Genomic DNA, 27,007 nt, shown 5'->3' with positions numbered 1-27,007 from the left:
CTGCTTTGTTAGGCTGTCAGAGGTCTCCAAGTAAGGCCTGGAGCCCGCTGCCTTCTGCAGTCTGTGCTGGGACTCCCTTCCGAAACTGCCAAGAGTCCAGCTTTGGTGAAACACTTCTGTGTCTTCTGTAGTTAGGAGAGAATCCTGCTGATGAGAATTTGTCTGCTAGCAGGAGATTTGGGGCTCAAGTAAATCTCCAGGCGGCTTTGGAAGGCCTCGAAGGAGGAGACCCCACAGCCTCTCTGGGCAGCCTGTGCCAGGGCTCCTCACCCGCACAGCACAGAGCCCCTGGGGCTCAGGGGGAGCCTCCTGGGGGCCAGGTTGTGCCCAGGCCCCTTGGTCCTGGCACTGGGAACCTCTGACAAGAGCCTGGCTCCATCCTCTCTGCACCCTCCCTTCAGGTTTTTACAGACATGGATGAGATCTTGAGCCTCCTCTTCCCCAGGCTGGGCAGTCCCAGCTCACAGGTTTAGCCCAAGTGAGCTGATCTGCTATAGTTTTCTAATTTGGCCTTCCCAACTTTATTCCAGGTTTATGGATCTCCTTGTAGATCCGCTTTCAAGATTTCATGTGTGGAGTTTGGTGCCTCAAACCCTTTCTGTCCTCTGTGCTATATATAGAGGGAGGGAAGAACAAAGCCGAAGTTGCACAAATAAACATTTCACAGCGTATTCTTACATACCCAAACTCAGATGTGCATCAGATCAGTAGGGAGCAGGACTTGTTCTAATTATGCTGTCCACCAAGAAATAGCTCAGCAAATTTGAATAACCCAGGAAGACAGGAACAAAAGGATGTGACTCATGCAGTTTGTCTTCCAGGGAGGCCAACTGAAAATGTGAAGGAAGAATGTGAAATTTCGTGTGTGTTGGTTTTGGCATCTGTTTGGACCTACAGAATAAAAGAAAAAGCAAAATGCCTTCAGATATCTGCTCCTGTCCTCCAAATACTTGCAGCAACTTTGGAAACCAGTATCTTACTGATAAAGAAGTTTTGGTTACGTTACTTTGCTCTTTATTTTTTTAGGAAAGAGCAAGAATTATTGCAGTTTCATGTGATGAATATTTTCAGAATACAGTAATCTGAAATGAAATATGGGATGCACTGAAGGTTTCCCAAAGTATGGAATGCATTTTTCATATTTTTCAGGGAGTGTGTAATCTTTTTTTTTTTTTTTTTCCAGGATGGGGATATTAAAAAAGCCCTTTTTTTCCACACCAGCAGTTGGTGACATAGTTTACGGAGCATGCAGAATATAAACAGATGAAAGTTATTTTTGATGTGTCATTGTCTCAGCAAGACAGGAATTGGCAGCACCGATGACATGACAAGTACTTGGCTATGTCAGATTTACCACATGGCTGTCAGTCTAGCAATTAAAAAGAACTGGCAGGAGACGATTGCTGTGGCTAAGCAGAGGAGCTGATTTTCTATTTCGGAGCCTGATTGTGCAAAATTTGACTCATTTTGTGCTTTCGAGACCAGGTGACTCGCTCAAGCGAGATGCTCTCCCCAGCAGCGGGTGGGGGTGTATGCTCCTGCAGCCACCTTACTTTGTGTTGGCTGATGAAGGGCTAACGTTGTTGTATGAAAGTTTTTTTTTTTTTTTATTTTGCTGTCACAGTTTAAAGACGAATCGGGAAGATGCTTGTGCGCTGCGCAGGAGCCCTTAAAGGGCTCCTTGTGGACTTCCCAGCAAAGGCCTTTTGTTCTGCCTGTGGGCTCTGTTTCACTTCATGTGATCGCGGAGAGGGGATAAATAGCACCAGGACATGTGCAAAGCAAAGGATTTACTTATCTGCACACCCCCCCATCTCCTCTGCCCTCAGCCCGCTGCGGGCCGGGCGGTGTGGGCTGGGGGCAGGAGGACAGCAAAGCCTCCGTCAGAGCCGAGGTGAAGTTCCCCGGGACTTAATGCCTCAGAAAGAGCTGGTCTCCAGCCATCTTTAGCATTTTAATGAGCCCAGCTGATGCTTGGGTGAGGGCTTTTCTTTCCTTTCCTGACAGACTGCTGATACGCGTCCAGGAAAACCTCAGCACTAAACTCGATTTGCGGCCACACCGCTCTCCTCCTCCTTCTCCTCCTCCTCCTCCTCCTCCTCGTCCTCCCCCACTGGCCCAGCTGTGCTGAGCCGCTCAGAGGATGCCGACAGCCAAGATTTTCCTCCTGGATGGATGCTGCGTGCCACTCCTGGCCGTCAGCGAGCCACCCTGGCAAGCAGCTGCCCACCCCCCGGTGATGCTCACGCTGTCTCGGAGGAGGTGTCGAGGGGGAGCGGAGCATGCTCTTACCACATGGAGCCATCTGCCTGTAATGACCTCTCCAGCCTGATTTTCTTTTTTTTTTTTCCCCCCCTCTCAGCAGACAGGAAAATTTTCAGCCTTGTGCCTGACAGTTTCATGTTACAAATCCTCTCAGCTGGCTTCTAATTTTACGGCCCGCTTTGGTGACCACCTCACACTGGCTGAGGGGAAGGTGGCAAATGGGGGCTGAGGCTCCACGGCTGCCCTGCTGTGTCCATCCCTCCTGTCTTCCTCCTGCTTTTCAGGCTCAGCCTTAGCTCCTGGTTGGCAGATACAGAAAAGAGGTGCCTGGGCCTATTCAAACCCAAACTCCCTCCAGCATTTTGAGCTGCTCTGAACCTAGTTTGCACATACTTCAGTATCATGATGGGTTTTAATTCCCTCAGCTCCATCATGATGTGAAGGGTGGCACTGGAACTTCCTAACTTTTTGGAGACTGGGAACAATAGGCATGTGGAGGAAGTGTGAGCTCCTGGCATCATCTTTCCCAGTCTTTTGCTGGCAATCAGCAGAGCTTTCAGCATCTTAAACAAGCTGACAAAATACAAGTTCTAGGTTATACATACAATTTTTTAAATCCTTTTTCTAAGAAACATCTTTGCCTTGTTTGAAGGAAAGAATGGGTAGACATCAGCGACGAGCCTTTCCTATGTTGTGTAAGTAGGTATATGTAAACAGATGTTAGGGAAAGCTACACAGTTTTTGAAGAAAATAGGCCTCTTTCGGAAGTTTTTATACTTTTTATGAAGTTTAGTCAAAACTTGTTGTAATTTAAGCTTTCAGAGTTTTCGGTTCTTAGACGAAGCTTTATGTTTTGGGGGGAAGCAGTCTACTGCCCCAGATGTTGTATAAAAATGCCGTCACAAGAGAAAATCCTGTAATTTTTACCTATGTGTAATTTTATATATGGCTTGGAGGCAGTTGTTACAAATATAATATTACACAGGATTATTTTTTGGTGCTCTCTAATTGTTACCAAAACTGCAAGTGTCAGGGGCTCTGTGGTGGGGCTTGAAATAGCTCCTGGTGGTCCTTTTTCTCCCCCCCCCCCGGTCTCCGGCTATTACCACATCACACAGCACTGCCGAGGTCAGCACATTTTGGCATGTGCGGTCGTCTGTGTCCAGAGGAGGCTCTGGGAGGCGTGAGTATTCAGGGCTGAGCCCGGGGAGGTAAGAGCAAACTGCATTTTCTCAGCCCCCGGCTGGCCCAAGCCGGTGTTTAAGAGGCCTTGGCTTTCATTATGGGTAAATTCTATTAAACATGCTCTTTTCACCGCTCTCCTCGCGTTCTGGGAAGAGCGGATTTGTGCCAGAGAAAATAACTGGTTTTGGAGGGGAGCGGAGGAGGCCAGCTGAAGTAAGGGTGGTTTTTGAGTGTGCTTGGCTTTGAAACCTTTTCGTCTCTCTCTCAAGTTTCTCAGATCATTCCCAGCGAGTGCTGGGCTCGAACTTTCAGATGTGATTTTTCACGTGCCCTCAGTTTTCGGGAGGGCTTCCTGAAACTTGGCTTTTTTAGAGCACACACGGTGCCTGTCTTCTGAAAACCACTGGCTGCGTCTTGTTCCTGGTGTTTTCTTTTTTTAACATTGAACAGGTAACATTGAATGCAACTGCAGGGCTGATGCTGACAAATGCCATTGCCAGCATGATGTGCTTGCTATGTGTGGAGGCAACGAGGTCTGGGGGAATGCTCGGGGCGAGGGCACCAGTTTATTCTCTCCGTAGCCCCAGCCTTTCTCTTATGCTCTTGCTGGGGATACGACCTGTTCCCCTGTTCTTCTGTATGGGTCTCCTTTTTACCCACCATTCCCCATCACAGCCTCTCACTGCTTCATTCTGTGCACCTGATAGCTGTGGTCAAGGAGGCTTTGGAGAGGTGCTTTTGGGGTAGGAAGAGGCAGAGGGCTCACAGGTCGCAAGGAGGACCTGATCCAGTGCTCGAGCTAGGTGGCAGGAGGCAGTAGCCATGCCATTTCTGCAAGCTGCCATGCTTCCAGCGGACACTTCCCAAAAGTGTTTCTTATAATAGCCGTCTGGCCTTCCTTACGGGGGGGGAAAAATCACCCAGTGGCTATTGTAAAAGAAAACACGTTTGTAGCACAGCCGGGTAATTATCTCCTACAGTGTGGTCTTATCTGTCTCCTGTTCTCAAGGGATGCGATGATACCATCTCGGTGGCATTTCCTCAGGAAAGCTGGTGACTCCCCGGTCCCCGTCACCACCCTGGCCCTGTTGGTGACGCCGGCCCCAGCCGCCAAGAAGGGAAAGTGACATGGCGCTGCTTGCCATGGCGATGCGGACAAGATGGCGTCCGCTGCCTCACGGGTCTCGGCCTCGCCCCTGACCTAACGCTCAGGGCTGTCTCCTGTGAGAGGCTGGCTGTGGCCACTGATCGGCCATCAGATGAGGGAAATTTCCGTCAGCTTGAGCCTTTTATCCCTGAAAAGTGGGCTCAAGCCTTGTGTAAGAGACTAAAGTTTCTGACCGCAGCCCTTAGGCATAGGGCATGTGGCACTGATGGGAGGGAACACGAACCTAGTGCTGGAGGGGGGCAGCCGGGCGGGCGCCTGCTCCTCACGGTGGCCGCTTGCCTTGGGCTGGTGTCAGCCGTGTCCCCAAGTCAGTGTCACCCATGGACACCTGCCCAGGCCTCTTCTGAGTGAGGTGTTAGTGCTTGTGGTGGGGTGAAACACCAGCACGGGCTGTGCCCAAGGCAGGCTGACCCGCACATATGGACAGCGAGGTGCTCGCTAGGTGTTGGTGCACAGACTTGGGCTTCCAGTCCCCACTGTTTCCATACCTTGCTTTTTAATTACTCTCTCAGATGCTTTCTCAGTCTTGGCTTTAGCCCATTTTTCCCCCGTTCCCTTTCACTCATGTAGCGGTTTCCTTGCTTTGCCCCCTTTACCTCCAGTCACCTTTAGTTCCTTAGGACAGGAGCTAACTGCACGCAGCTGGGCTGGAGCTACAACCAGAACAACCTTTTCCTAAACACACCTCTGTTTTAAGGGCGAGGCAATAAACCTCTTTGAAAGGGCATTTTCACCACTCTTTCCTTTCTCTCTGAGGGTACCTTGAAGTTTTTTGTTTTTAAATCTGCTTTTGTTAATTACTGCAGCTGATGAAATCAACCATGGCTTTTGCAAGCATTGCTGTACATTTAGAGAAGTAACTTTTGGCAAACTAGACCTTGTCGTTTCCTTATGCGTTAAAAAAACGTGACTTGCTCTCCCCATATACAGCACGAACCTTCTTATTTCCCCAGCTTTAACAGAAAGGACGAGGTCGGGCTAGGAGGAGTCCTGTGTTGATCTGGCGAGGGTGAAAGAGCCTGCTTTCACAGAGACATGTTTTCAAAAGGCTTAAGTTACTCTTATATTGTCCTCAGCAGCAAGGATTTGTTTTCATAGCTGAGAGCAGAACAAATGGCTTTCTTTAAATGACAGTATTTTTAGTAAAAATGCGGGGAGTAGAGTAGTAATAAAATTGTCTGCAGCTGAGATAACATTTTATTTTATTTACTTGTCTGGGTTTTTTTTGCGAGTCAATAGCTAGTACAAGGCATTGTCATTGCCTGAGCACAGTGAAGAGGCGAGGTGCTAATTGCTGTTCTCCGAGACAAGGACAACAGCTGGAGAAGCTCCACTTTGTCGTTGAGCTCCTGGTCTTTATTAGCAGCCACTGATCTAATCCGGTTGCTTATCTTAGTGACACGGCTTTGGTCCTTCTGTACCAAGTTATGAGATCGGCCATCCATCCATCTGTCCGTCCATCCTTGAAGTCCATAAACGGGATAACAGAAGCAAAAGTCGTGGAAGCAGGGCTCTGCCTCAGCCCTTCCAATTTACTTTTCAGTTTTTTGGCACTTTTCTGAATACCCTATGAAACATGCCTGGAGAAAGGTAGATATTTTTCTTCTCCTCCTGACAGGATTCATTGCAGCTCCAGTCACACAGTGCAGCAGCAGTTAATTGTGAAGCTGTGCTGGAAGTGATGTCCTTGGCAGCAGAAAGTTTTTCTTGTTGAACTCCTTGGCATGGAAGTGGCTTTTAGCAACCCCGTACTCGTGATCCTACTTCCTTAATTTATAAATATTAAATTAGAAGAATTAAATGTCTTCTGATTTCAGCTAATGAAAGTGAAGTAAATCATGGTTATGGATGAACTGCTGTGTAAACTTGCTGCTGTAAAATACCCTGCCAAGTAGGATGCTGTAACAAAGTAAATCCTATAAGCCCAAAGCTTAATTATTGATTTGATTTAGGCATATATACAAGGGCTAAGAAAATACTATAAATTCAGCTTCTAGTGTAAGTTGTAATTCAAGTTGTAAAACAGTTTCTATTATGGGCCTCAGACTGGAGACCGTCAAAATAATTGATTTTTTTTCCCTGTTTTGGCCAAAAGTTTTCATCTGGCTCATTCTTCCAGGAGTTTGCTTTGAGCGTTTGTGCGAAGTGGCTTTGGTTGGGCCTTTGAAATCGGGAAGGTGATGGGAGGAATTGGTTCCCCTCATCTGATTAAATTCTGTCCTTTTATAGTGGGCCAGAGCAAAGGTTTTAAACTGGAGGAGAAACCGATGTTGGAAAGATTTTAACTGTTGAGATGTGGAAATTTTCATGTATTCAGAGCAGGCCTTCAACAGAGGGATTGAGAAACTGCCTCCACCAAAATCTCACAGTGCTTCTGTAAAACTAGGGGTGTAAATAGTATTGCAGATCCCCCAGGCTGTGGCAATATGAATTAAATCCCATGTATGGGGAGACGTGGCAGAGCTGATAAAGGAGTTCAGGGTTTTGGGCACACAAAATGTCCTTTGAGCCCAAAAAGAGGATGAGCAAACCTGAAGCGAGATGCAAGCTGGATTGTGTCAATCTAAGTTTCTAAGAAGGTTTTTAGTTTTTTTTAACACGGGTTTTATTTTTTTAAACACCGTGCCCTCTTTTTGAATACCGTGACTGCATTTTGCCTTCACTTCAGATAATTTTTAGCTGGGGTGCACGTGCTCTCCTGAATCTGTTTGGGCTGAGCGGTTTGTGTGTGGGGGTGGTTGAGCACTATCTGATACAATGACGCTTTGGTCGTGATTTGAGGCCTCCGAGTGGTACTGCAGCATAAATAAGAAATAAATTGTCGCTGAGCCGCACTCCCACGCCGAGCCTCTGTAAACCCATTCACTCCCAACGGGGCTGTTGTTCCAGCTGTAATTAGCCTGCTGCGTGAGCATCCCCCAGGAACCAGACCTCGTTGGTGGCCGGCGGAGAAGCTGCAGCCCTGTCTCCACACGCTTTCTTCACAGCTGTAGCCCTCTCAAACCCCATGCTCCCAATGAATGAGATCCCATTGTGTTTGCTCTCACCCCAGCACGTACCATCGGTGATGTAGGAACACCGCCTGGCATTGCTCTAGGTGGCTCGTACCTTGAAAATAACCTGCAGGACATCTGCACTCAGGGGTGCATTTACTCGGGCTTTAGACCATCCATATCAGCTGTGAAGTGTCTCCCATCGGTGCCTCTCCCTAGATGGCTTGATTTAATTTCTGGCTCGCTGCAGCTGTCTATCTGCGGGTCTGGTAGTCTGTCAGTTCCACCCATAAAGCCAGGGCAGGCTCCCATTCACCCTCTTCTCCTTTTCATAGCTTATTTTTTTTTGAGCTTCAGGATCCTCTTTGTTCCTTCACCTAGGAAAGACTGAATTGTGCCAACCTGAAGGTAGGAAGGTAGGTGGTTGTTCTGCTAAAAAAAAATACCACCAACTAACCAACAACAAAAAAAAAGCCAACACTTCTCTACCTTTTTTTTTTTTTTTTTTCCAATTAGCTGTATTTTTGCGATGAGTTTCCCCCTTGTTTCAGGTGTTGGCATTTGGACATACTCACATCAAACAGATAAGCTGGGGGGCATACAGCAGGTATTCATACTTGCATGTGTAACTTCTGCGTTCTCCACGGCTCGCTGTGAGCTTGGAAAGGTCCCGTCTTCCCTCAAAATGAAGGAAATGCAGTAGAAATGGGCTCAAGCAGGTTATTGGTATTGGAACCAGCTCCGGGAGGGATGCGGGGAGGAGCAGTGCCGGGACTTGGCATGTGCCCGTGCCGTGAGGTCAGGCGTGCTGGCTGGAGCCTTGGTGACCCCGTGCGCTCTGCTGAGTGACTCATCAAATAGATAGCTAAATGCCCCCCGGTCCAAGCTGTTGGTCGTCTTTTTTCCAACAAAGAGAAGAATAACAGAACTGCAGCCCACTGTGCTGCTCCCTACTGTGCTATAGTGCCGGCCTCGCCAAGGGTTTTATTTGAAACTTGGCGTAGGGAGCAGATAATTGGAACATTGCTCTTTTTTTTTAATTTTTTTTTTTTTCCTACCGTTCGGGTAAATTCGTGATGCACTTGCGCACTTCCCTTTAACCCATGCTCATTATATGTAATCCTACAGACTGCCTTGCTCAGGGCACGATTATCCTGAACCAGACCCCAGTAATGTCCTAACGAGGCAGGGCCCCACAGCGCACCAAGCAGAGGGTGAGCTGAAGCCCTAACGAAGGCCGTGCCCGACGTCTGCTGTGGGGTGCAGGAGCCATGCCGCGTGGCCCCGGGCTGCTGCTCCCTTCTGGAACCTTCCGTCTCGGATGCGCAGGCTTTTCAAACGACTTGGCATAGAGTGAGCCATCAGTGGAGGAGTGTGGGAGGAGTTGGCCTGTGTTAAAGGCAGTCTTTTCTCACCACCTCTGAAACGTGGAGCCTTTTGGAGGAGCTGGCGATGGTTAAATTTGGAAGCGAGAACACCTCAGGCTTGAAAGTACACCAGCAGCACCCGCGCCTGGCGGGGCAAGGTGCAGAGGCGACGGTGCTGAAGCGGTGGAAATTTGTCCTGAAGGACAAAGTGTCTCCGCAAAGAGGGAATTCGGAAAAATTATTTTCTTTTGCCTTGCTTTCAGGCTGATAGATAAAGATCTGCATTTCCTCCGCATCAGCAAATCTCGGATTTACAGTCTCTTGAAGACTTCCAAATGATGTTGTTAATGTTTATTCAACAGATCTTTCTTTAATAAAATATCTACTTGTTTCGGAGGCTGTCTTAACCTGCTCGTTCCCTTTTGCCGTACTGAAGGGCAGGGAAAGCATTAACGATAATTCTTCCTGTAAACCCTTTCTGCCTTTCCAAATTTAAGATGGAAATCACTTAATATTTGGAAGCCGAAAGTTACAACGCGTGTACTTCTTGAACAAACCACACCACCTCTTCAGGAGAAGGAGATTATTTTTTCCGTGCGTTGGAGTAAGGCTGCAAAATTCAGAAAGCTGGAGGGATCTCCTCTGCCTTGAAGCAGGACCCAGCAGCCTGTTGGAATAGGCACGCCTCTGGTTTTCAGCCTGCCTGCCAGTGTGCAGCCCTGTTTGTGGCATCGCCCCCCTGTACTCGGCTCTGGTGAGGCCGCACCTCAAGTGCTGTGCTCAGCTTTGGGCCCCTCGCCACAAGGAGGACATGGAGGCCCTGGAGTGTGTCCAGAGCAGGGCTACGAAGCTGGTGCAGGGCCTGGAGCACAAGGCCTGTGAGAAGCGGCTGAGGGAACTGGGGGTGTTTGGGCTGGGGAAGAGGAGGCTCAGGGGAGACCTCATTGCTCTCTGCAACTACCTGCAAGGAAGGGGTGGGGAGCTGGGGGTTGGCCTCTTCTCACAGGTAACCAGTGATAGGATCAGAGGGAATGGCCTCAAGTTGCTCCTGGGGAGGTTCAGGTTGGCAATGAGGAGACATTTCTGCTGAGGAAGAGCAGTCAGGCACTGGGACGGGTTGCCCAGGGAGGTGGTGGAGTCACCGTCCCTGGGGGTGTTCAAGGAGAGGTTGGGCCTGGTGCTTGGGGACATGGGTTAGTGGGTGACAGTGGTGGCAGGGGGGTGGATGGACCAGGTGATCTTGGAGGGTGTTTCCAACCCTAATGATTCTGTGGTTCTGTGTCGTAGGAGGGGTGGGAAGTGGTGTCCTGTCACCTCTGCTCCTCTTGGCCAAGTGTGGTCAAGTAGGAGCGTGGCCAAAAGGCGCTCACTTGCACCTAGTGGTGAAGATTCCCCACAGAGAAGCTTGGGGTGTCTTCACTGGGTGGTGGGCTGCCTTACAGCTGCCTCTCACGGGGTTGCAAGTGGTGTGCTGAGTCACACAGGGTTGCTTTGAGTGCACGAGTGTATTAATGCCACTTCTGAGGCATGCCAGAGCATCCTGCCTGGCCCCCAGCACCTGCCCCGAAAGGACACGCAGGTTTGCAGCAGGCCCTGTACCGCTTTCTGCCTGCCCCGGGATGTCCCACCCGGCATCAATCACCCATATTTAGACCTTGTGGACTGCTCCGCAGGATGCCGGCAGTCCGGGCTCGGCCGATAGCTGGAGGAAAGGGAAGTCTGACTCCGTTTCCTCGGTTTTCCCTCAGCACCCGTGAGCTCGTTGCCTTGCTGCTGCGGCCTTGGCTGCTCTTGTCCTTATCTTGCGAGGCACCGACTGTGCCTGATGCTTCTGCTGGAAACATCGGGGGCTATTTCCTGGTCTAAAACAGCTGCTCAGTACAGAGGAGCTGCAATACTTGTGGAAGGCTCCAGTCCTGGTAATACTTATCTGTTCCCATCTATCTGTCATAGCTTTTACCCAGGAATATGTAAGCACTTCTTAAAATAAATTGTAATGAATTACGCCTGACAACACAGCTATGAGCTTGGTTAGTATTTTATAGATAAAAAACAACAGAGGAAATTGATTTAGTTGTTCAAAATTGCTCAGGAAGCCTCTGGCCGGAGTGGAAATGTGTCATCTCCTTTCAGACCTCTCTTCCTCGCATGCGTTCTCCCACCTCACGGCGCTTTGAGGTGACAAACATTTGTTTGTAGTCTTGTGTCTCCTCCATCGTGCCTCAGCGTGCTCAGGATAGCAACTTCCTCGTGAACTTTTCTTCCTTGGCTGGTTCTGGAGCTTTTTTCTGGTCATTTTCAGGGGAAAGCTAGAAAAGTTGAGTTGGGGTTGGGCTGAGGGCATCACAACTGGAGTTCGCCTTGGGAATCAGCTCTCTCCTTGCCCTTGGGAGTGGTGACATCTACGCGTTGTCTTCCAACCCCAGCCACATTGCCCATAGGGGGACCTTTCTGATACTTGTAGATTTGCTTGTCAGGAGAGGGTTAGAGGTTCCTGCCTGCTTTAACAGGAAAAAAAGAAGAGGGTTGGCATGTTTTGTCTTTTGGAGCGAAGACAAGGTGCATGTGCACCTCTTTGCCTCCTGGACGCTCAGGCTGCTTCCCCCGAGGAAGCGGAATGTGGTAGCAGAAAGCCAGCGCTTAATTTGTGTAGTAGCAGGCTTTGCAAGACGTGACTTGAAAAGGGGAGAAAGAAACGTTTGCAAACTGAGGAGAGTCAGGGAAGTGGTTGTAAGGGTGGAGATAGAGGTGCAGAGCGGGTCAGACTCTCTCTGCATGCACGACTTGGAGGAACAACGCTGGAGATGCCGACTTTCGAATGCGCATGCAAGTTTCTCCACAATTAATTTATATGAGCAGAGGTCCCCTGGCACAGCTGCTAGTTTCAAGAGCAGTTTGGCTGAAAGCCTCGGGTCTGTTACAGAGCTTTGCAAAAAAAACATTAAATAGATACTTGTTTCTTAAGTTTTATTTTTTTTTTCTTACCGTACCTTTTCCTTTCAGGGGCCTTAACTATCTCTTTTTTGTAGACTTGGGAAGCACCTGGCATGTCCACTGAAGTGGACAAACGATACAGAAACTTGTTTTGTTTTCTCTGTCTTTGAACATCAGGGCATTTTTTTTTTTAACATATGGAGTTTGAGGTACCTGTATTTGAATGTTGGCCTTGCAGTCATGGCTGAAGCGATGGGATGTTCCAGCAGAGTGCGGTCCTGAAAACGCCTGTGTCTAGCTGTGGTGGAAAGAAGTGCTGCTGACTGTCACAAATGGCATCATTGAATGGACAAGCCTTCCTGAAATCTAGCATTTTTAACCTTTTGTTACTCACACTTGTTTCCTGAGCTGCTCTGATGCAATGGCCTACTCTTGTGTGTTGGCTTTCGAGCAGTCGCAAGGCAGGACTCTTTCCTTCTCTTTTTCTTTGGCTGTTCCTTCCAGCTTTCTGGACTGGATGCCTCTTCTTTGTGTCGCAGTATGTCCATGAGATGGATTTATTTGCATCTGGGAGTTTAAAGATCAGAAGGAAGCTCTGGTTTCATTCCTGCTTGGTTTTTGGTTGCTTGACACTATTGCCTGGTCCCGAAGGCAGCAGCCATGTGAGGGTCACATTCGATCCAGTATCAGGTAATCTTGATTGAAGAAAGAAGGGCTTTGCTCATCATTTGTGAGGTGATTCCAGCTGGAGGAAATGAAACCCTGCCACTGCTCGAAGTTAGTAGGTATCCTCAGTTGAGATCCTGTTTCCTGAGAATGGAGGTGTCATCCCTGGGAGTGCAGAAGATCTGATGAGGAGATGAAAGATAAAGCTGTACTTGCTCCTACACGCCTTATCTCCAGCTCTGTTGCTATTGACCCATCCACCAGTAAAATACTTCTGTGTTTTTTTTTTTGCAATCTTTACGTCCTGTGTTCGAGGGCTCTTCCAAAGCCATAGTGCTTCTTGTTTCCCCAGAGAGGCTGTGCCAAGGGGGCACCTGGTGGGACCTCAGTCCTGGTTCCTCGCTGGGGATCACCCGTCCTCTCTGCCAGGCCTCTCCCGTAGCACAGCCTGGAGAAATGCAGCCTGAAGGCCTCCTTTTCAAGTTAATTTCCTTGAAGAAATCAGACTCGAGTTAAGCCTATCATGAACCTTCTAGTTTGTTTTCCTGGAATATCTTGGCACGGACTTGCCTGTGCTTTGAATGATTTCTGTCTTGAGGCAGAGGCAAAACTTGTCCTTAGTAAGTGCGTTCTTAGGGCTAAATGTGTGGTGTGTGTACACATTCGGGGGGGTCACAGGAGTACAGCAAGTGAACTTTTGCCTGCAACGAGCATGAAAACGAAGGCTGGGAAGCTGGAATAATCTGCTTTGAATTCATGCTAGTAGGTTTTCCTCATCATTTTCAGTAATTTCTCTACCTAAAGATGGTTCTAGGACATTTTCATGTAGCAGGCAAACTGGAAGAAGTACGTTACGTGCTTTTAACTGTGTACATAAGATGGCTTGTAAGATACTGAAGCATTTAGTAAAAGATGAAAATAATAATAAAACCATCAAAATCAATTAAAATTAAGCACTTGCTTATTTTTTTTTTTCCCTAAAACAGAGTATTAGCAGTTGCCAGTAATTTGCTTTGGATTGTTTTCTCTGCCCCGGCTGTTTGGTTGAGCACTTGGGAGCCCCTGCTTTGTGCTCCCTGCAGAAACCTGGGCGTTGCAGTTCCTCAGTTTTCATCTTTCTGATGTGCCTTGGATGACTTTACCTCTGATCCTCTCAGCCTTGCTTCTTTCTTGGCTGGGTTTGGGTTTTGTGGCAAAAAACAAGAGCAGGAAGCCCCTGTAGCTTTCCACCTGTGGGAAGTACGAGCTCCTTCCCTTGTTCCTTCAGTACTGGGCATCTTTTATGCTGCTAGCTTTGAATTCTCGTGTTTATTTGAACTCGAGCCCAGTGCAATATCAAATTAAGCTTCTGGGGTTTTCTGGATGGAAATTCATTGGAGGCTTTGGGCCTGGTTTTGTTTGTTTGTTTTCTTTCCAGGCATCTCCGTTTGAGATGCACTGCAGCTGGACGAGGGGTAAGAGGAGCACAAGAGCCCTCTTCTTTTTGCTCAGTTTTCACTAAAGCATCCTCCTGGGCCCTGGGCCAGAGTAAGACCCCTGGGACAGACCCTTGTGTCCGTGGGGACCCGGCTGTGCTCTGTCAGGCTGTGTGTGGCTGCAGGGGGATCTTCCTTTGGGAGGAGCTGGCTGTAGGAGCCTGCTGTAGAAAGAGCCAAGCAGAGGTGAGTGCCTTTCACTCCTCGGGGTCTCTTCATCCAGCGTCGGTGATCGGGGATGGTGCTCAGGCTTAGAGCATCTAGTCTGAAAAAAAAAGATTAAAAAAAAAGATGCTTGTGATTGATTTTCCCTCCATTCAGTGGTGTGCCTGGTGGCTCTGCCCCATGTGTGGCAGAAGGCCTCACCCGTGCATGTGCCTTCAGCCACGGCCCGCGTCTCCTCCGTGCTTCTCCCAGGGGTCGGCTGGCTGGGGGGACTCGCAGCGGTAAGCACTGGTTGGGAAGGTGGGAAGAGAAGCCCGTGGACGTGTTGCGAATGCTCCTCTGCCGGCAGATGCAAGAGCCGCGCGTTGTGTAATTGAGCAATCAATCCTAGCACGCTGTATTGATGCTTGGAGAGCAGACACATGATTATAATAAGCCGGAAAGCTCGTTCGGTAATTAGACGAGTGGCTGTAAATTTCAAAAGGCGAGCTTTAAAAGCATCGGAACTTTCCGAAATCCCGTTTTACGACGATTTAAAAAAAATAATGACTTTGTTTTAGCTCTCCTCGGAGTACTGTAATTTGGGACAGGCACAGCTGGCACACGTCGACCCCCTCCCAAACCTCGGCAAGCCAGTCCTGCTGGTGCTGCAGCTCTCAGCTCCAGCGCTCGGCTGGATGGAAGGGCTTTGGGTTTCTCTCCCCGGTGTGGGGAGGAGGGAGGAGGGAGGAGGAGGAGGAGGGTAGCACGGCAGCTGATTTAATTTTGTTTTCAACACACGGCGCTTAATTGGAAGATTGCTTAATTCTAGGAACTGGTGCTCTGCACCACCGTACCACGTCATGGGTTTAGGTCGTGGCTGTAGCATTTGGGCAGACGACCTGATTGCTGTTTAACGCGGCCGATTTCCAGATTCAAGTGGTGATTTGTGTAAATGGCAGGTAGCTTTTATGGCACCAGTCCGCAGGGCTTCCTCTCTCAGGAGGTGTGCATACACCCTAGGAAAGTGCAGTGGATGGCTCCTATTTTTTTTTTTGGTGTTTTCTCAGTTGTTCCTGGTCCGGGTCCATCTCCGAGCCCTGGTGGCAGAGGTGGCAGGTTGTTTTGCAAAGATCCATGCAGCAGGAGGCAGCGTGCTGGTCCCAGCTGTGCTGTGAGCCAGATACAGCACGGTATGTCCCTCGCCCTCAGCCCTATCTGCTCGTGGAGACATCAGGGTATGGGCAGATCCGTAAGATCTTTCACAATTACCTCTGTGGAAAACACCCATCCGAGTACGGAAACTTTGGGTGTGGAGGGCACTCCTGAGATGGGGCTGGAACAATTTTATCACTTCGCTGGGGCTGGGACTCGAGGCTGAGATGTTGACAGGCTCCCGTGCTCCTACCTATGCTTAGGGGGGATGAGCTGATGGGTCAGCCTGCTGTGGCCCTCAGGAGGTCTGGCCCATTTGCCTGTTTCCTTAAGGTTTTGCTTCTGAGATGGGGCCACATCCCTGCTGCCTCTCTGCCCTGATGTGAGCATCGATGCCAAGAATTCAGCCTCTGCTGTTCGCTCCTCTTCTGCAGGCCGGGGCAGTGCCGTGTTGTCTTCTTTGTTGCAGCTCACTGAACGGTTTGCGACCAAAATCTTGGCCTTCCTGACTAGCAATTTTTACATTACGCCTAATGACAGCTCTGCTCCGGATTAGTGACTTGTGGTCTGCAGGAACAGATGGTTTTGGGGCGTGAGACAAATACTACTTTTGTGCCGTGTCATGGGGAAAGATTTTTTTTTTTATTTTTTTCCCAAGTGCAGTTGTTCTTGGAAATGCTAAAAAGTCTGCAGTGGGTGTCCTACCTACAGTTACAGCAGGCAGCTGTATTTGGGACTAAAATCTGACATCCTTTTACCCTGAAAAAACTTTGCTTAATCTGGATTATATTTGTGCCACGAGCACACTGTGGGGTGCTCGGGGACCGGTTGCAGCGGCGGGAGCTCAGTGTGCCTGCTCCACGCGTCCTCCTTAGGAATTTCGTCTCCTTTTTGTTTGCCAGAGCTCGGTCTGCGAAGGCCCATGCCGTGTTATTTCAGAGCAGCGAGCGTGTTTTGACTGGTTTTTGCGAGGCCCTCGGTGTGTTCTGGAGCACTCGGTAAAAAGTAATCGTGGGAGAACGTGCAGGCTGCATTTACCTGATGAACACGGCTCTCATCCCCGGATTAACCTGTCCGCTGGATGCGTGGCCCCTCCAAATTGTACACGTGGTGGCCACAGGCTTTGGGAGCGCGGCTTAAATACTGCTCAGGTGGCAACCGAGAGGAAGTGGGCTTCCTCTCGGCCCTTCTTTCCACTCTCCCTCCTTCCCTAGATAAATAAATACCAGGCTCGGAGACTTTCTGAGGTTGGCGCTTCATTGTTGGCGAGTCTGGTAAAGCAAGGGTTGTTCGTACAGGCTGGGGTTTCTGAGTCAGGCTCTAAGTGCTGACAAAGCAGAAAGAGCTCGAGGTCTGAAAATACTGCGTGAGGATTTGAAAATAGTTCATGTGGACACAAAGCTGTTTACAGATTGCTCTGGCCACCCGCCAGTTTCTCAAGGACAAGGTGTTTTTTTGCTTTAGAATCACAGATGTACTTGGCAGGATATCAGAAGATTTAAAAAAAAAATAAAAAAAAAATCTGGAAAGAGCCTTAACGATGCAAGTCCTCGTTTAATTAAAATACATCTAACTTTAGGCTAAATGTGTGTTTTGCATCTTGCAAACAAGTTGGGAAAATATTCCTTAATTTGCTCGTGCATCCAGGGTCACAGTATAAAGCACAGTCCCTGTCTGTGTGGCTCCTACACTGGCTGGTTTGATGCTTTGCAGGAAAACCTCCTCTTGTAGCGCTTCCCCAGCGTGTCTCGTGCCCTGGAAACTGCATTTCAGCTTCAGCATTGGCTGCCTGGTAAAGGATGGCTCCCTCCTCCATACCGACCAGGAGGTGTGAGTGACAAGAAGTGGCACCGATTGTGTTCATCATGACTGGGTAAAAATGAAGGAGGCACCTGCCCGTGTCTGCCCCGAGTAGGAGAAGCAAAATCCCTCAAACACAGAGCCCAGCGCTTCTTTATTGAGCCTTGTGGACTGGAGGAGTATTGACAGTTGGACTGGAGCTTCATTTTATAGATATATATATAAAATACATTCAAGAATTTATTAACTTTTCTCCTTAAATGCTGATGTTGTGGGTTTTTGTAAAGGTTATGGATGGCTTTTTGTTTTAGCCATGTTGAAGCAAACCTCATTAAGCAGTCCTGCCTGCTCTGCTCACCTGTACTGTTCCTCCGGGGTGGTAATAAATGAAAATAGTTCTCCTTTCCCTTGCAGGTGTAAATTGCTCCACGTGTCCACGTGTGGACCCTGGTGGGGTCACTTTGTGTGGAGGTAGCAAGCGGTGTGCCTCTTGTGGTGGGGTGCCACCTCTTCTTGAGGTGGCACCAGGTGCTTGTGAAGGCGAGGTGGCACCCGGGCCTGTGGTGATCCCCTTCAAGGTGACTTTTTGGGGGGTCACAAGAGGCAAATCGATGTTAGGACTCATCTTCTTGGTGGGCTTAAAGCCGAGGCCCTGTGGAGAACGTGTGGTGGTTGTGCTGGGGGCGTTGCCAGAAGACCCCACTTCATCGGCCTCTCCTGCTGGGTGGTCTGTGTGGAGATGGAAAGCAGGGTGGCCTCCGGGCCCCATTTGTTGAGGAATGCTTCGTGCCACTTGAGGCAGGACACGGCTAGCCCTGGGAGATCCTCCTGAGAGCTGGCAGCCCCTTGTGGTGCTCTTCCTTCCCTCTGCCACCCCGCTGCTCCGCGGGGCGAGGTGGGCATGGGGCAGGGGCCTGGGCCCTGCCGTGATCCTGGGAAAGGCAGATGGTGGCTCCCTGCCACGGTGTTCCCACCATCCATTTTCAGCTTTCCTGGCCTTTTTGCCTATTTAGGCAATGAGCTGTCGGGAGGAGGAAGTGCCTGTGGTAATAATGTACATCTTTTTTTTTTTTTTTTTCCCTGTTTTAGCAGGGAACAGCTTTTCCCTGTGTCCCTGGAGGTGCCTGACCCATAATAACCATATTTTTTCGTACTTCACAGAAATGCGGTGCCGTGTGTGAGGAAATTGCCCTGATTATTTCTTCCACAGGCTGCTCGGGAGCCCGTGGGTATCGAAAGGCGGATCGAGAGGGTGTTGTTTGCTGTTCTGCTTTCCAGGCATTTGATGTCAAGAGCTAGACGGAGGGAAAACACAGCACCCTGTCCTGTCTTTTGACTGAAACAGTGGGAGTCTTTAATAGCTTCTGGTCGGGTCGGGTTTAGAAATCAGCTAACAGGAAAAGGGAACATCGGTTTGGGCTTTTTTTTTTTTTTCACTTCTCGTGCATTTCTGCCAGGCCTTTGTACTGAGGTTGTTTGCTGATTTTTGTTTTACAAGGAGCTTCCATGTCAGATAAACTTTATCCCTTTTTTTTTTTCTTTTTTTTTTTTTTTTTTGTACAAATTTATCTCCACGGCTGGAGCCTGTAATTATTCAGCTTGCTCAGTAGTTTTATCAGTAGGAACAGCATTATTTTGGCTACAAATGCAACGAGGCAGACTTGCTTTAAGAACATTTGATTTTTCTTTTATTTCCCATTAATTGAGGAGGTTGCTTTTGCTTCGTGCTGTTCTTTTTGCCTGTCCGAATGCATGCTCTGTGTCCTCCTCAAGCAGTGCCCTTGCTGCTTTTCGCGGGGTAGACCTAGGAGTTTTTGGGGAAGTTTTTCAACTTGGTTGCCCCTCTGTTCGTAATTGTCAGCGTGGAATAACCGGAGGTTGGAGAGGTTTTCCAAAGACCGTGTGCAGGATAATCCAAGCATACAAGTCGTGAGTCACGCCTGCTGCCTTCCTTCCTTAACTATCTTGTGACGTTGCCCCCCGGTCTGCTTTCGTGCCATTTAGCTGGGGAGCAGGCTTCCAGGAACAGTCCCCCAAAAGGCACATCCATGCACGGAAAGTGTGTCAGCAGGAGCAGTGCATCGCTGTGCAATGCATGTCTTGGGTATTTAGGGGGGGAGGAGGTAAGCGAGCGGGTAGCATGCCTTTTGCATTTCATTTGCATAGCTCTTTGATAACACTAAGGCTTCTTGGGGATAAAAAGTAAAAAAAAAAGCACTCTTAAACCAGCACATGACACTACTTGCCTTTGAACCTTTCCCAAACAACAGCAACAACAAAAAATTACAGTAGCAACGTGTGCAGAGGAGGAAAGAGGCAAGAAGTAGGTGTGCTAACTGACGTGGGGAGTGTGGGTAGGCCTGAAATTTCTAATGTTCTGCAGATCTTGGCGGTCGACCAAGGATTCCCCTTGTCCCCTCTGCTATTCACGATGCTGAAAGCCCACTGAGATGAGAAATAAACAGCATATTGCTATCAGACACGGCTGGGAATACGGTTAAGTAATGGATCCAGTGCAACATCCAGTTCAGTGTTGCAGGGTTGACGGGGAGAGCTGTGTTTCAAAACCCTCTGCATGTAAATGAAAACCCTGTCATCCCGCAGGAGAAGAAGCAGGACGAGGTTTTGGGTCAGCAGGCTGGGCCCCGTTGACTTGCTCAGCCCAGTTCTGCGTTTGCCCAACAGCCCACTTAAAAATAGAAGGGAGCAGCAGCTACAAAAATATCTTTGCATTCCTTCCTCGGGAGGATAACCAAGTGCTTCAGCACGAATAGATGCATGGCAAGAGGGAAGGGACAGGGGAGGGCGTGTAAGAAACAGCAAGCCATTTGGAAATTCTGCTTAGGGAACTTCTTAACATGGCCTAACCACGGGGGATGCTCTTATCTGGGAGGGTGGTGGCCGGGCTCAGCTGCTGGGCACCCTGTGTGTGGGGTTGGGGTGCCCTGGGACACCCTGGGGGGACACGGCTCCACATAGCACTAAGGCAGGGGCATCGTTGGGCATGAAAAATGTCCTGCTGGAGGGACAGACAGCGCTGAGATGCTGCATGGACGTGGCCTTGATGCCTGCTGTGTTCACACGGTGCCCGGGGAGGTGGCTCGAGTGCATTTTTACCCCCAGAGATGGAGTCCTAAAGGCTTCTCCCAGCAGTTCCTTCAACATATTCAACCACTTCCATATTTATTATTATTTTTAAGGTGGAGAAAGCTTTCCAAAGCGAAAGCCAGCCAGGAATATCAGACTATCAGTCTCTCCAAAGCAGGAGCCCTTGGCCGGTTTATGTTGCAAGAGAAATTGCAGCGGCGGGCGGAGAGTTTGACAAGTCTGTTCCTGAGCAGGGCGGCGAGGCAGATAAACAAACAAACACCAGCTCCGCTCCTGCTTACGTGTTGTGCCCGTGCCGTTTGCTTTTTCCCCCTTTTTCTCCTTGGAAAAATGGTTTTAATAAAAAGAATGTGACTTGGAAATGTCCTTCTCCTTCTCCCATATAAATCAGTTTGTCACGCTGCACCCCCCAGTCGTGTCGTAGATGCTTATAGGAGCGCTCCATACGTTACGACGAAAGGGTATTCGGAGCAATTTTTAACGATAATTCGGAACTGACCGGGGTTTAAATTTGGCCTGAGATCCCGAGAAGCCCACGTTTCCCACAGTCCGCAATTCCCCTGCCTTCCAGTCCCTCAGGAGGCTGCTGGAGGAGCTTTTCCCCTCCCCACCACAGAGGCAGTGAAATGAAACGCCAGCGCTGGCCCCAGCTCCCCGCGCTTCAATAGCGGGCGGCTGAGGCATCAGCAGGACCCTGAGCAGCTTTTCCTTCCAGTACAGAAGCTTTTTTAGACTGGAGAAGCTTTTCTATACTGGGGGGCCGGCAGGGCTGCTGTGCATTACTCATGGCCACGGGCCACTCTCGCGGGGAGGAATGTCGTCTCAAGGAGAAGCTGCGAGGCTGAGCCCTGGGAAAACTCAGGCTCCTCGCTGGAAATAGCCGGCCCAGCAGTAGTTTGAGGGGTTAAAGTGATAAATAAAGCAATTTTTCTTCTTTCTGAGCTTTTTTTTTTTTTTTTTCCCCCTCGGAGATGTCCTTGTTCCTCTCTTATCTTCAGCGTGTTCTGCTTGTTCCTCAAACCGCGCTTCCCGGCGTCCTTGGACCTTTTAATTCCCTCCCCAGAGCCACAGAGAATAAGGGCAGAGCCGAGAGAGGAGGCATCTTTCCACCTCGGTCGAAGGCATTTTCCCCTCTTCCTTTGGCAGGAGGGTGAGCCTCGAGGAGACCACCGCAGCCTTTTGCCATTAGGCAGAGGTCCAGGTGGGATGTTGGAGTTGCATCTCCCCAGGGCTCGCCGAAAGGCTCCAGAATTAGTAGGGTCGAGGTGAGGTCAATCTTGGCCATCGCGCACACATGTTACGACCCTAATTTAGTTTCAAAATCCAGCCTAGCTTGAGACCAAACTGTAAAAAGAAAGGCGTGCAATAAAGAGACTTTAGAGAGCAGGCAGAAGCCCGAGTACAGTAATTTATTTATAGAAAGCACGTGGATCGGGTAATGGGGGGAGAGTGCAGCGCAGCGCGAGTCCTAAAAGGAGCTGGGAGCAGAGATTTCTGTGGGATTTCACCCAAGCTCTGGGTGATGCAGCAGCAGCAGCGCTGGGCATTGCCTCTCTGGGGGGCACCGTGATGTGGGAAGGAGCCAAAATCTCTCCGAAGAGACTCGTGGTTTGGGGTGCTCTGCTTGTGGGGTGCCAGTCTTGAATAAAGCAAAGAGGTTTAGAAGTCGGTCCAAGGAAAAAGATACTGTTAACATCCATCAGCTATAGGGGATGCTGATTTAGGAAGGGCTGAGGTTTGAGAAGGGTTTGGGGAGGTCAGGCTGTGTGTCGTGGGGCAGGCTGCCTTCTCCCAGCCCCGTGGCCCACCCTGTGCCAGCTCAGGCTCTGGCTCTGCTCTGACTGCCGAGCAAACCAAGTTTTGCTCTTCCCCGCCCCGCAGTTTGCTTTTTCTGTGCTAACTTTCTGCCATTTTCGTGATCTAAATCAGCTTCTCATATGACCTGCGGCGTGCCAGAGTGCGTTCGGCACTCAGGGGAGAAGTCTGCGACAGGAGGATGGAGGGAGGCAGGGGAAGGGGACCAGCTCCCCGCTGCAGTAGCTGGGATCTATTAATTCAGCTCAAGCTATACCGAGAAACCCTACCCTTATGGTGCTGTAGCCGAAGGGAGAGGTTGTCTTCATCGGGAGGAGACAGGCAAAGAGGGCTGCTACGGGTCTGATGCACCACTTGAGGAAACACCACCCATTTTCCCCTTTTTTTAAAGGCTAAATCCAGGAGAATCCTTTTTCAGCCACCCAGGATATTTGCATTTGTCCAGTTCCCAGACACTGATGCGTAGAAATGAAATCTGTGGCACGTGGAGGATAACTGGTGGTGTGTTAATGAATGATCACTGCTATGAGCTCTGCTAAAGTAGATGGAAGAGAAGCTGCAAATGTGATCTGTCTGCCTAATCTCCGCGATCACCCCTTTAATGTGGGAAAAAATGGGTTTTAAGACTTCTGTAAGAATGTTTCAAAAAGAAATTCTTTTTTTTTAGCCGTGTGGAGTATTTGTTGTTGAAGCATCAGAAGGGAAGGGTCCCTCAGCTGGGGCAAACCCAGCAGCTGGAGCTCTCGTCCGAATATTTTGCTCCGTGTGCGTTGCAGGGATGGGTGAAACACCGGGTGCTGACGCTTCTCTCTCTCTTCTCCAGGGTCGACATGTCAAGACGGGTCAGCTGGCAGCCATCAAAGTCATGGACGTTACTGAGGTGAGTAGAGAAGCATCCTGCTTTATTAGTAACGAGGCTGCCATGTGGCTTACAGCGGGGTGGCGTTGACGGGCACGGTCCTGGCGTGTGGATGCTTGCTCGCTGCTTGCAGGGCCTGCCCTCTCCAGCCCATCTGCCCCTTGTGGGATTTTTGCTTGTGTGCTGGGGCCTCTGGCCTGCACAAAGGGCCTCGGCTGGGCCCAGGACACACCAGCACGTGTAGCACTCCAGAACTGCTCAGAAAAAAGGCAAATTCCCTGCTTCCCACTTTATTTTCTTTCAAACACCTTGCTTCTGCCTTACTGAGGAGGAAGGTGAGGAGGCTGCTCGAGGGAGAGGCCGGTAGTTTCCCCGGTGCGTGTGCAGCCTGAGAAGGGTGTGCGTTTATTCAAAGGAAATGGGTCCAATAAAGTTCCCAGAAGCCCGAAAGCAGAAACATCTGCAGGAACGATGAGCAGATTGCTGGCAGAACTCAGCAGTGTAAAGTAGTAGTTGTAGCTGACCCAGGGGGATTTACTGTGGAGCTTTAGATGAGAAAGACGGGAAATTAACCCAGCCAGAGAAATAGAAAATATATGCCCATACTTGAAGCCTCGTAGTTTGTGCTTCTCAGAAAGCAAACAGCTTAAATTAAGTCTTCAAAACAGCTCAGAAAAGCTGGAGTTTTCCCCGTTGGTTCCAGTTCTGTTTTACAGGGTTGCATCCCCAATTAACACAGCAGCTTCAGCCTTAAAATCGAATGAGATCCCCTCGTGGGATATCTGTAGCTCCTGGCTGGTGTTGCGGTGCCGCGGAGACGTTGTGCGTCTCCAAACCCAGCGCCTTCCCTTTCTAAGCTCCTCCATCTTCTCCAGGCCTTAGGGGAAAAATTATGTTAATGTGCAAGCATTGCACAGGGCAGGGGGTCTTTGGCAAGCTGCTCATGTTAAGCAGAAAATCCTACGAGGATATTGCTGCAAAATGTTTTCTGTGCTGCTGGCGTGTGCAGGGGCCTCGGCGAGTGAAAATGGGCTTGGAGACAAGCTGCGGGGCGAGTGGCCGAGGTGCAAGAGGCGACCAGGGAGGAAAACAAGGAGGTGGGGGTAGGTTAACTGGTAGGACTCGAGTCCTATCTCCCAATCTCCCTGTGATCGATGGGCGCTGTGAGGGCCGAGCCCTAACCTGAGCCGCTGTGTCTGCCAAGAGCCGGGCGTCCTGGCTGCGTTAGATGGGCTGATAAGAAGCAACCTCCAGCTGCAGGTTTCCAAAGGCAGCCCTCATGAAGAGGCCGCGCTCTCTTGCAGCAGATAACGTGTGGACAGAGCAGGGAAGAAGGAAGGTGCGTTGACACGAAGCGAAAGGTCTTTGCACAGCAGACGTTGCCACTCGTGCAGCATTCGAAGCACGGCGCAGGCTCCTTCCGCGGCGTTGAGCTGGGCTGCGCTGCACGCGCCCCTCTGTTTCCAATAGCCCGGGTTAATCACAACCAGTTGTGATGGAGGGGTTGCGCAGCACAAGGAAAACAATTGAAAAACGCTGCGCGTGGTGTGGCTGAGCTCATGGTTTGAAACCCTCTGCAGTTCGCTGGCTGGTTTTGCAAGCTGTGTGTTGGCAGCGTCTAGCTCCTATCTCACGGGCTCAGGGCTTTTTTAGGGGATGAGGGCAGTCAGAGGGGAGGAGTCGGGAGATGTCAGCCCCACGCAGCTTAAAAAGTGTCGTCGTTCCTACCAGCGGAGCTCATGTGGTTTTGGTTCAAAGTAACGAGCCTGACGAGGCCAAAAGTGTGGTGTAAATTCTTCCAAGTCGCTCTAAGCCAGCCCTGCTTCTTAGCACCAGGCACGAATGGCACAGTTGTGTGCACCACTTCCCTGGTGGCAGATGAGAGAGGGCTCAGGGACAGCTCAAATTGATATTGCTGCCAAAGATGGCCTCACGATCAAGCCGTGGCTTGGTTTCCTCAGGGGATGCCTCCCTGAGCATCTCCTGCTGCTGGCAGGCAACGTTTAAAGCAGCTCTATCATCCTTGTAGCTCACGGCAACTTACAGGGATGGTAGGAGGAGAGGATTTGGGACAGAGCGGTGCGGCGGATGCTATCTGATTGTTTTGTCTCACCTGCGCGGAGAACACACAAGACTTGCTTTCTTTTCAGCTACCTCTGATCCAGTGCTCGCTTTGCCAAGCGCTTAAAAAATTAGAAAGCCTAATGTGTTGGCACGCTGCAGGGGCACGCCCCAGGTTTTCAGTTTTCGAGGCCCAATTCTGCAATTCCTGCGTTGCTCAGGATCACCCGGGTTACATCAGCTCTGGGCTGCGAAGCTTTGATTCCTCCAAACGGGAGGAATGTCCAAGTCGAAGCAAAGGCTTCCCTTGAAAAGTTTTGGTTGGCACGAAGAAAATGAGGTAGCGTAACCTCCAACTAGCAACGTTGGAAGAAACATTACAGCTCAAACCCAACGCGGCGCTTTGGAAGCGCTCTTCATCCGTCCCAGCTTTTCTTGTGGTTTGCTCTTCAGCTTTTAATTTCGAGAAGAACGGTGGTAAGGATGAGAAAAGAGGAGGTGGGCTGAAGATATCAGCTCCATCTTTGAATATATTACGACTAGTCAGCGCTGCTGCCTGGAACGACGCGGGGTGTCGGCGTGCAGCTTGGCCGTTTCTTCCACTTCTCTCCAAACAAATCAAGGAAAGCTCTGCAAGGTCATGTAGATCTCAAGAGATCCACACACCTATAGATCCAGCCATAAAAGACGGGGAAAATTTAAAGCCCTACAAGCCTTCTTCCTGCATGGCATGCGTGTAGGTCGTGTTTTCGCTTTCCGAGGGTGAAGCTGGAGCACGCGGAGGGGTGAAAAAATGTCACTGGAGCACGGAGCAAATAACAACAAAACAGCAGCGTTCATCAATCACAAGCTGCTCTGTCGCCGGGGCGAGCTCAATGGCCTTAAAAGGGGAACGCCACGAGCTATCAGCATATACACACTTTGGGAAGGATTCTCCCAAATGCACATCTGGAGGCTGCCTCCCGGGCTGCGCGCGTGCGCTGGGGGAGGCCTCGTTCGAGAGATTCCTGCAGTCTGGCTTCAATCTTCCTATGCAAGTGTCTCTGCTCCTTATGGGGCACTGTTTTGGAAGAGTCTGCCTTGAGTCAGTGCTGACCCCTTTCCCAAAAGGCTCTCGGTGACCGTGCTGCTGGATCTCCACGAGCTGCCTGCTGCACGCTGCTGTGCGCGCTGCGGGATGCCAAGCGAGCCGTGACTGATGCTATCAGCTGCAACACGAGTATGCTGTGAGATTTGGCAGCCGCCCTTCGCTTAGAAGAATCCATTTTCTCGTGAAGCAAAAAAAAAAAAAAAAAAAAAAAACACAACACAAAACCAACATTTAAAACCTTCGCGAAGCTTACTTGGCAGATTGGCGCGCATCTGAGCTTGGTAACTTGCCTCACGCCCCGAACACACGGCTCGGCTTTCTTTAACTCTTTGGGAGGCTTTCTGTGCAGCTGGGCTGTTGTTTCCACTGTCAGCCCTGTGTCCCACTTCCAGAGGTGCTTTTCTGCTTGGAAATCTTTGGTAGCTGATTTTGAGGGGAAAAAAACCACAACCTCTGCTTCTCTGTTTGTTGTAACCCTGCTGCTGCCGCTTCTTCCTCCTACCTCTTCCCACACACGCTCTTGGCATCCTCCGAGAGAGTTTTCCGCGTGCCTTCTTAATAGCAGCATCTCTCAGCTCCTGTGCCCAGCGTTTCCTGGCTTGTCCAGTCTAGTCGGGGTAAAATTATGCCAAATAAACAACCGGGCGCTGTGTCCCGCTGGTTTGTGAAGGAGGCTGCATCGCTCGTAGAGCTTGCCCATCTTGCCCTTTCCATAGGCAGAAAAATGACCAACCCCAACCCAAAAGCTCCGGTCCTGCACAGAAACCCGGCACATCTCCTGCACCTCGGCAGGAAGGGTGACCGGGATTATTCACTGCAGCCTGCTGGTGGAGGAGGCAAGTCGTTGGGTGCCTGTATCTGATGGTCCATATGGTGTTATAAACCCTGGCAGCGTAAATGATCTTACCCGGTGCCCGTAAAG

At 49.9% G+C, this 27,007-nt stretch overlaps 1 protein-coding gene across 8 annotated transcripts in view; it reads left to right on the top strand.

The window, feature by feature from the left end:
* MAP4K4 (mitogen-activated protein kinase kinase kinase kinase 4) overlaps positions 1 to 27,007 on the top strand; it is a 134,368-nt gene that overhangs the window by 38,003 nt on the left and 69,358 nt on the right. For all 8 annotated transcript variants that reach the window (XM_082758839.1, XM_082758834.1, XM_082758836.1 and 5 more), the window contains exon 3: positions 22,899 to 22,955. In XM_082758839.1, the coding sequence (XP_082614965.1) occupies positions 22,899 to 22,955 (57 nt within the window). The remainder of the gene's footprint in view (positions 1 to 22,898; positions 22,956 to 27,007) is intronic.

Source organism: Aythya marila (assembly GCF_965140915.1).
Source record: "Aythya marila genome assembly, chromosome: 1".
In the NCBI taxonomy this organism is placed as follows: domain Eukaryota; kingdom Metazoa; phylum Chordata; class Aves; order Anseriformes; family Anatidae; genus Aythya; species Aythya marila.
Note: the sequence above shows the minus strand (reverse complement) of the source record. Positions and strands in the feature narration are given on the sequence as shown.